The sequence below is a fragment of the Nannospalax galili genome, unplaced genomic scaffold (assembly GCF_000622305.1).
Source record: "Nannospalax galili isolate Female #2095 unplaced genomic scaffold, S.galili_v1.0 scaffold241, whole genome shotgun sequence".
NCBI lineage: Eukaryota > Metazoa > Chordata > Mammalia > Rodentia > Spalacidae > Nannospalax > Nannospalax galili.
Genome location: NW_008345602.1, coordinates 1,838,383 through 1,848,499, shown reverse-complemented (window position 1 = coordinate 1,848,499; position 10,117 = coordinate 1,838,383). Strand labels below are relative to the sequence as shown.

The following is a 10,117-nucleotide window of genomic DNA, read 5'->3' as shown; positions in this document are numbered from 1 at the left end:
CTCCAAATTATTCTTGCCCTTTAAAATTTCCATTTTCAAGGATGTCTCAGACTCTCCTGATTAGTTTTTAAACAGGGAGAAATATAAAATGTATAACAGGCTTCATCTTTTGACCTTTTTGCTGTCAATAGAGCCTTACAACGCTTCTCAAAGGTGTTTAAGTTCTGTATCATTGAGATGTAAAAGTTCTACCTTGTTACAATCAAGATTCATATCTTTGGAATTACACATTCAGAATTAAGAACTGGTTGCTCAAATGTCTTTTAATTCACATGAGTTAGGTAAATTTGTGTGTGTATATGTGTTCCTTTCTTGGTGTGTGTGTATGTGCGTGTATGTATGTTTAAGCAGGTGCACATGTACATGGAGAGGGGATCAGAGGTCAATACCTGGTTAGAGTAGGCCTCAATTTTTTCCGTCTTATTTTTCATACAAGGTCTCTCACTAAAACTGGAGCTCACCAATTCTGCTGGACTAACTAGGGCTCTAGGCATTTGCCTATCTCCATCCCCCACATCTTCCCCAGCTCTGTGGTTACAGCTCCCATCACTGCATCTTGCTTTTCACCTGGGCGCTAGGCATCTGCACTCATGTCTTCGTGCTTGCACAGCAGCATTTTACAAACAGAGCTGACTCCAAGTCTTTAAGTAGTTTTCTATGATCAATTTTTAATAAACTGGCATAAAACCAGAATTCAGCTCCCTATGTGCAAAGCAACAATATACAAAAATAGAAAGTTTAGAGGGGATTTATTAAATTTTCTATTTTTATTAAAACAATGATCTACTCTTAATATTTACAAAGAATTGACTTAAGGAATAAAGGTTTTGTGTTTTATAAAGATCATTTCTTGTGCTCTAAGCTTGTTATTAGGTTTATGTCATTTAGGGAAATTATTATTAGGTTTGTGTCATTTAGGGAAATTGTATCTTAAAAGAACTAGTTTGTTTAAGTATCTGTTTTTGAAGTCTTTAAAATGATCACTTTATAACTCTGGTTAAATAAATATTATTACAGGATATTATAATATATTTGACAGTCTTAAATCTGTGACTAGATATGTGTACATATCTGAGGGCTAAATACACTGTGTGTCTAAGCTTTAAAATGTCAGGCAAACACATAGATTTAAAGGCATTTAGGTCTAATACATGCCAGGTAACTGGTAAGTGGTCTCTTTTATACAATATCCATGTCAACTGTTTTTACTAAATAAGTATTTTGTTATTATGTATATAAGGTGCATTTATATATCATTACTAAGTCTATTTGTAGTTACCAACAATGACCAATAAACTAGTTAGAAGTCTAAAGCTATCTTTTTATGAGTACTAGTAATCTATACAGACTTGTTAAAAGCAGAGTCACCTAATTAAAGCTTGCCAGTGAGCCACAGATTCTGAAAACTGCTTGAAAAGTAAAAGTAAATTAACACATTAAAGATGTTTGTGCAGCTATGTTGCTATCACTGGCTTCTTGGTATGCTAAGGGTATGTGTTCCTGAAAGGTAGACACCTTCTAAACTGCAAAGCTTAGTGTGTTTCACCAAGCTGATGCCTCTAAACGAGTATTGTCAGTAGCCTTTCCAGGCTTATATTTGTATTTTCCTAATTGTATCATAACTATTATCTTTGAGCAAAGATAATTAGATATGCTCAAATATAGACAGGGACAGATGGTATAGAACATAGGATTTGGATAAAACGTGAAAAGTTTGAGCTAATAGTAAATATAATAAAACTAAAAGAAGATTAGCCAATAATGTAGCCCTTGTTTTTTAAAGCCAATTAGAGTTGACAAAATGAGCCAAGAGGCTCCTCACAGATTCTAGATTTATAGAAATAATTCCATTCACAATAGCCTAAAAAAATCTAGGAATAAACCTAACCAAAGACATTAAAAACCTCTACAATGAAAACTTTAAATCTTTGAACAGATTGAAGAAGACATAAAGAAATGGATAGATCTCCTGTGTTCATGGATTGACAGAATTAGTATCGTGAAAATGAGCAGCCTACCAAAAGCAATCTATAGATTCAATGCAATCCCAATCAAAATCCCCATAACATACTACCCAAAAACAGAAAAAAAAATCCTAAAATTCAAAGAAATCCTGAGCACAGAGAGCAATGATGAAGAGACTACCATACCAGACTTCAAACTATTCTACAGAGATACAGAGTTGGGCACTAACATAAACACAGACATGCAGACCAATGAAACAAAATAGAATAACCAAACATGAATACAAGTAATTTCAGTCACCTACTATTGGCAACAATGCTAAGAAAACACACTGGAAGGACAGCATCTTCAACAAACAGTGCTGGAAAAACTGGATTTCCACATGTAGGAGAATGAAATTAGCCCCATATCTATGACCCTGCACAAAGGTCAACTCCAAATGGATCAAAGACCTCAATGTGAAATGTGAGGGATCTATAATTCTGTTGCTACCTATCAGCCCAAAAGAGTATTTTTATAAAGATGAAAAGACTAGTGTTACCAAATTTTTTCACTTCTTTTCAGGTTATTCAACTTCAATAGTTTTATAGGTTTTACTGTATTAGACAAGCGTGTCTATATTTAAAGCAAAGACTAGATATTTTATAAAGCCACAAAAATGTACATAAGAAATCTGACAATGTTTTATGGAACTACAACATACAACAAAAAATACCCCTCTGGTTCCATCCTTAGAGATCTCTATTTCTAAATCTTATTTTCCAAGGAGAAGTAAATATTTTTTTCTTTTGCTAGTTTGAGACAGGTACTCACATAGCTCAGGTTGACCTAAAAGTTCCTGTGTAGCACAAGATGACATTGAACTACAAATCAACCTGTCTCTACCTCCCAAATGCTAGCATGTCTGATGATGAATTCATTTCTGATTTAACATGGAATAAATGAAATAACATGGAAATAATTTTAGAATTAGTGTTTTATTTTACAAACTGATGAAATTAGAATCTTTAAAACTTTGAAGAAAGAGACATGCATAACATTAAGATCTTTAAATTATCTGGTTTTACAGCATTCTAAACCACATATTATAATACAAACAGACAAAAATCTGTAAAATTTCTCTTTAATAACCAAACAAGCTTACTAAAAAGTTGTAAAAATAGAATTATCTACTTTCAACATCAATATTCTGATTTTAACATTCATCAAAGTTACTAACTCACTAAGAAAAGCTAGATGCTTTCTACAGCATTCTAGACCAGTTTTCAAACTCAAGAAAACATTAAAAGTTCAAACATTACCAGCACATTAGAGCAATAGAAAATTATTCTAACACTGTTATTTTTGGTTATATATAGTTTGCATTCCCAGGGACCATCAGAATATATTGTGGAACTTCAAAAAAGAAACTCTTCTAGTGGAGGGGAGAAATGGAACAAAGAAAGAAAACATATAACAAAGGAGAAAAAAATTCTTCCAAATATGCCTAGAAGGAGGCTACAGCAAGTGTTTCCAAGCAAATCTAACACTAGCCCAACTATGTGAAATAAAACACGGTGTGACAAAAAGAAAATTAGAGTTCTCACCTTCTTTTCTTGGTGTAAGGGAAAGTAAGGTATCACCTGTCATGAAAGTCCCAGAGGAAAGAACTGACTTGAGGAAGTGAAAAATATGCCTGCCGGGGGGAGTGACGCGGAGCAATACAATGGTTTTCTGAGGTGTGGCCCAGGTGTACAAGACACCATTTTTTCAAAGATAAGAAGTGTGAGTGTGTGTGTGTGTGTGTGTGTGTGTGTATGTAAGTTCATTCATGTTTGTGTGTCTGTGTGTCATAAGCATTATCTTCTATTCCATTATGTCTGGTGATGCTGACTTTCTATTTCTAGCAGAGTGGGGTGGGTGTGACAGAGATATGCTGTGTCCTACAGATTGGTCTTGCACTTACTGTGTACCTCAAGCAGGCCTTCAACTTGTGACCCATTCCAATTCAGCTTCACAAGAGTTAGGATTATAGATATCTGTCACTATATACATATATATATATATTATAAATATATAAATATAATACAAAGGAAATTCTATGTAATAAGGTTTATTTTTTATTTAATATCTATAGCAAGGAAGAGCAAACACCTGTACCATACTGGGGGAGGGGGTCAGGATAGAGATTAAGTAAATCAGTGCAATAAATAAACAATTTGTTTTCATCTACTCAACTCCCAGAAGCATTCATTTAACCCCTAGGCAGCAAATTGAACAATTTTTTGTAAACAAGACTAGCCAAAAAGGAAAAAAACTGTTACTAATACATAGGAAGATTCCTATGCATTAAAAAAAGTCAGATGAATCCACTTTGAAGACAATGCCCACATAATCATTCACATCAGCTTCCTATACCCATATTGGATTTGATTTGACCTTCTTTGTGGGGTAGTTTGAGACACAGTCTCATATGCACCCCAGGCTTGCCTATAACTTACAATGTATCCCAGACTGGCCTCAAACAAATGACAATCCACCTGCATCAGCTTCCTGAGTGTTGGGATTACAAGTGTGAGCCAACACACCTGACTAAACACATTTTAAAATATAATAAATACCCAATTTGAGAAAAGATTTTTAACATGAAAGATATATACACAACAAGACAGATAAAGGTCAGAAGACTACAGTGCTTCAATTTTCAATTTTAATTAAGAAGTTAATTTGTTTTATAGAAACAGGGTTATAGTATAAACCCCAGACGAGCCTCAAACTTGTGACCCTTCTACTTCAGCCTATTAAATGTTATATTAAAGGCATGTCCCACCAAAACCAGCCTCATGAGTGTCTTGAAAAAAAAATAGTCTATATCAAGAGAAGAAAATTTTGCCAACTTAGAAAATGTTAATATTTTCAGAGGGGAAAAAAAAACAGCAAAAGCACAAATAAAACATAATGTTACAAGAAACAATATAAACATTTTTTTCAAAAAGTGTCTGATGATAAAAAATATATGATATCAGAAATTAACAGCGACAGGTTAATAGGAAGATGAAGTCTAACAGAGAACATAAAAGTTCTTCTACAAAGTGACAATAACGGAAGAGAGAGCAAAGGGAAGGTGATCATTAATGAAAAACTAAAGATTTCTAGAACTGAAGAACCTATCTGTCTCAGCTAAAGAGGTTCATTCAGGTGCCAGCAAATGTCTGAAAATAGGCCTGCCTCAGGGAATACCACTATAAAGTTTCAAGAAATTAGGATTTACAGCATTCTAAGAACATTCTGAGAGGAAAAAATAAACACCCAGGCCACATACAGAGGATCATAAATTAGAAAATTGTTTCATTTGTGCACAGCAAATTTTTCTTTAGATTCAGAAGATTTACTTTCATTTTTATTATGTGTGCATCTATGTGAGTGTCTGCACATTCATACTGGTCTCCTCGGAGGCCAAGAAGTTAGATTTCCACAGAGTTGTAGTTACAGGTGCTTTTGAGCTATTCAGTATGGTGCTGGGAACTGAACTTGTGTCTTCTGCAAAAGCAGTATACTTTCTTAACTGCTGAGCCATCTCTGTAGCCTCTTTTTGTTCTTAAGAGCACAGTAGTTGTACAAACTAGAAGAAATACAATGATTAAATCCACGAAAAGTTAATGAGTTTTATAGGAAAAGAAAGTAATCTCTGTTCACTATATGCTAGACTTTAATAGCATTTCTATATCATGGCAGCATAAGCATTCAATTACGAAATTAAAATGCAACCATGAGTTGTATATTTGAAATGATGGTTTTTATACATCAGAAATTGTGTACTAGTACAATCCAATACATCAGTCATTAGCTACAGATACAGCTAATGATAAAGTGCTTGCTGAATAGCACAAGGCTCTGGGGACTAGCATTCATACTGCAAAAAGGAAAAGAAAATGCATACTAACATATTAGCATGCAGAATGGAAAGGGCCTGTGTCTGTGTGTGAGAGAGAGACAGAGACAGAGACAGAGACAGAGAGACAGAGAGAGAGATTGTTTATTGCAGAACCAAAGAAAAGTACAGTAACACAAGGCTTAAAACTAAAAAACAAAGACATAGCAAAAGAAGTATAAGCTATTTTTAAATACATGGAAACACATGTAAAAAGACTAGGCTAAAGGAGAGAAATATAGTTCCCTCTACGGAGTGGTTTATGGAAGAAGAGAGGAGATAAGCTCTACATTTATTTCAGTAACAAACCCCTGAATTACTTGGCCCTTTTCATTATAATATACCCTCTATATAACCTGCATTAAATATCAGATGATATATAAATTTAATAAAAGGAAAAATAAAACTGTCTCTAAAAACCAAAGAAAGGAAGAAAGAAAAGGGAGCAGAGTCAGACAATGTTCCTCAGAATCTGCTGACATTCTGAAGAGAGGAACCTGCTCCCCTTTCTATATTCATTCCCAAAGCCATTCTTTCATGTAGGATAAAATCTTAATCAGAGTGAGTTTAACTGTTCGACATTTCCTTAATATTGACAGATTGGTGTTACCTCTTTAAAGTTAGAATTGCAGAACAATGTTGCAATTGTTCTTTGCTTGCTCTTTAGAACAAGCCCTCCTTTTCTGAATAATGTTTAATTTTGAATTTGGTAATGACATCAATATTCCCAGTGACTTTTAAAACATTGCTTGGAGAAATTCTTTTTTAGTGGTAAAAAAATTAAAAAAATAAAATAAAATTGATAGCTTGAAATATGTGAAAAATTGTGTTTGCAAAACAATACAATATAGAGTTTAACCTAATCAATAGGGAGCAAGAGGCATGAGAAAGGTGTGTGCCACAGACTAAAAATGGGTGTGAGCCACTGGAAGCCTGCACATGTGAATTTGTGGCAATGGTGGCATTGAGCACAGGACCCATGTTAACTCAATTAAACAAGGTCCCAAAGAGGAGGAGAGAACTAGGTGGCAGGTCGGCACTATTGGAGCCTGATTGCTGCTGGGTGAGGGATAGTATGACTTACATACAACCACTAGATGGGCTGACTAGACTCCAGTGGATGCATTTACACTAAAGGACATTTGGGTACAAATGCCTGAATGAATAGGACTTAACATGTACGGCAGAGTATATGTACATGAGGTTCGGTGGGGGGATGGGGGGAGGCATGGATGTGGGACGGGATCTAAATTTGATTAAGAACTGTTGTATGAAATTACAAAAGTTCAATAAAAATATTAAGAAAATGAGTGTTAACGTGCCAAGATCAAAAAGAAAAAAAGATTCCCCTGCAATTCTAGCACTATTTCCCTTTCCTGGCCTAATTATTTATCTTGAAAAGAATATAACCTATCATTTATGAAAACATACCCCTCACTCTAACTACTTATTCTTAATTACAATTATAGGAACAAGGTTTGCTAAAATTTCTCTGCATATTAAAACATTATAGGCAAACCTTGAGAATCAAGATAATGCTTGTTTTATGGCAGTATGATTTTTTCTTCTGCTGTCACCACTATTTGGCAAAAACAGCAGGTTAATGTACTCACAATCTACATGCTGAACTGTCAACTGGAGTGAACAGCATTATTTTCCCAGTATCTTTCCAAAACAAGCCAAATACCCTGAGCATGAATAAGACCTGTACGAAGTATCTGATGATGAGTTTTTTCCCCAACTTTTAAAATGGGATGAGTCACATCTCCAGACCTTTAAGATAATTTTATTTTCATTAAACAGTATTTAGCAGCTACTTAATTCCAAGGCACTTTCTAAAACACCAGAAACACAAAATCTCTGCTCATAAGATACACGTACTCTTTCTTTCATTAGCTATTACTGTTATCTAATTAAGTATAAAATATTATTGGTGACATTTCAATATGAAAGAAATTGGAAGTTTTAATAAGCAATGGGGAAAGGAGAAGAGTAAAGTAGAAGAAAACTCATGATGGTCATGTCAGAAGGAAAAACATCCCCAATTTCCTTTAAGAGTAAGAAAAGCTCTTTTAGAAGAGGAGCACGGTCTGCATATTCCACGGTCCTACAAGGAAAGAACCTGACAAATTCAAGAAATATTGAAGAAACAGTTGCTGAATTAAACTAGGAAGCCCAGTATGTCCATCTTAGTACTCTAAGAAACAAGAAAGTAAATTCCATATAATCGCTGAGCACAGTGATGCTGGACAAGCAGGACAAAGAGAGCTTCTCTGGAGTTAGCGGTCATTACCTGCTGCTGGACTGGCACTTGCTGTACCACCTGTGTAGGCACTGCTGCTTGACTAGCCACAGATGTCTGTAAAGTCACTGTCGAGCCTGTGTCCGAACCCGTCTCTGATGTCTGCATGATGGTCTCTGGAATATATAAAAAAAAAAAAAGTTTTAAGTGTTCTTGCATGACAAGCTCCATGTACTTGGTATTAGCATCCTATTTGGAGGCTTTGACTCACAATAGCACTCACTCCAACACAGTCCCATAACTCTTCCATGTTTTCAGTCATTCTGACCAGTTTTTTAAAAAATACCAAAAATGACCAGTCCACAATTTTATTTTGGTCACTAGCACCTCTTGATCTGAAATTAAAGAGGTTGAACTTCACTGAAAGCTATTTAGATTCCTGTTGTTATAAATTATTTCAATTTCTTTATGAACTCTGGTCTAAAACAGTCAATCAAGATATTCGAATCTCAGAACACAATCTGAAATGGATAGCCATGTATCATGAAACATACTTTCTAGACACTTTCAGAAATTTTTAGGATGCCAATGGGAGAATACAATGCAAATAAATCAGTTCTAAATTCCTATTTCTTTCTAAAAGTTACTATTCAATTAAGTCTCAATCTGTCTCTGTCTCTGTCTCTGTCTCTGTCTCTCTCTCTCTCTCAATTTACCCACAGGATCATATTTCCTAATTTTCTCAGGCTTCCTCACTTTGATATCTCCTTTTGCTACTTACAAATTCAATAAATATAATGTGAATTTCCTGGAGGTGGGGTAGGGGACAGTATTTAATTGGTAGTCTGAAAATAATGTATTGCAATTCAAATCTGAAGAATATAGTGAACATTAATGTTCTTTAAAAAAAATTTCATGTATTCAGTTCTCTCAGGGAGAAAATTAACCCCTTTCAGATTTTTCTGTCACAGTGTGACCGCTTCAAATTCTTTTTCCTTAAACCTTTCACCATCTTATTCAGATTTAGAAATGGACCGTGAAAAATATCAAATATACTCTTTCTAATGATGAAACTCATCAAGTAAGGTAAGAGATCACTCAATTGGGCAAGGGTTGAGACTGAGCTTTTTACTTTGGACCTGAGTGATTTTTTTTTTTCTCCTTAGAGTTTTCCACTGACATCTCTGTGATTTGAGAATTTTCTTATTGTTTTAGTAGCCAAAGTCCTAAAGGGACACAATACTGCTTATTACCTACAAAATATAGAGCAGTCACAGCTTACCACTGATTGAAATTTTTGAAGGGCTATTCTAAGCGTTTTTCATAAGTGAATTTATTAATAAATTAATCTGTGAAACAGCTGATTTTCATTTATAATTGAGTGACTTTAGTTATATGAGGTAGGGGGAGAAGCACTGTGAAAGTGAAAGACAAAGACTGTGGTTAATGCATTATTTTCATGGGTCAGCTAAGGTTCAGCTCCAGGATATCCTGGATATGTGAGAGGCCAATCTGTAGATTACTGTTGTGATTTTCAGAAAAAAAGCTGAAAAAATCAAGATTTTTATATGAAATATTATAAGCTGTGGCTCTTTTAAATATACTAATCATCTGCAAACAGATGTGCATGCTCCCTTCAACTAGCATTAAAACTAGGTGATGTCTAAAAATGAATGAGAATGACATCAATCATTATTCAAAACTCTTGTTTAATTAACAACAATGAAGGACCAGTGTTTTCCTAATTTAGGGAAATGAACCTAGGGTATAGCTCAGTGGAAGAGTGCTTGCTTAGCCATAGATTATATCCTAATGCTGCCTTTTGTTTTCTTGAAAAGAATACATAAAATAATCATATAAATTCCTTTTCTTTTTGCACTCAATTAAAAATGGGGGTAAATATGGCAATCCAAAAAAGAAAGACAAAACCATGGTTTCTTGATTTAATACAGATGACAGATGATAGATAGATGATTGATAGATAGATGATAGATAGATAG

General features: G+C 34.5%; 1 protein-coding gene across 4 annotated transcripts in view; it reads right to left on the bottom strand.

The window, feature by feature from the left end:
* Rfx3 (regulatory factor X3) overlaps positions 1-10,117 on the bottom strand; it is a 349,065-nt gene that overhangs the window by 189,376 nt on the left and 149,572 nt on the right. For all 4 annotated transcript variants that reach the window (XM_029567638.1, XM_017800265.2, XM_029567639.1 and 1 more), the window contains one exon: positions 8,169-8,293. In XM_029567638.1, the coding sequence (XP_029423498.1) occupies positions 8,169-8,285 (117 nt within the window). In that variant the 5' untranslated portion in view covers positions 8,286-8,293. The remainder of the gene's footprint in view (positions 1-8,168; positions 8,294-10,117) is intronic.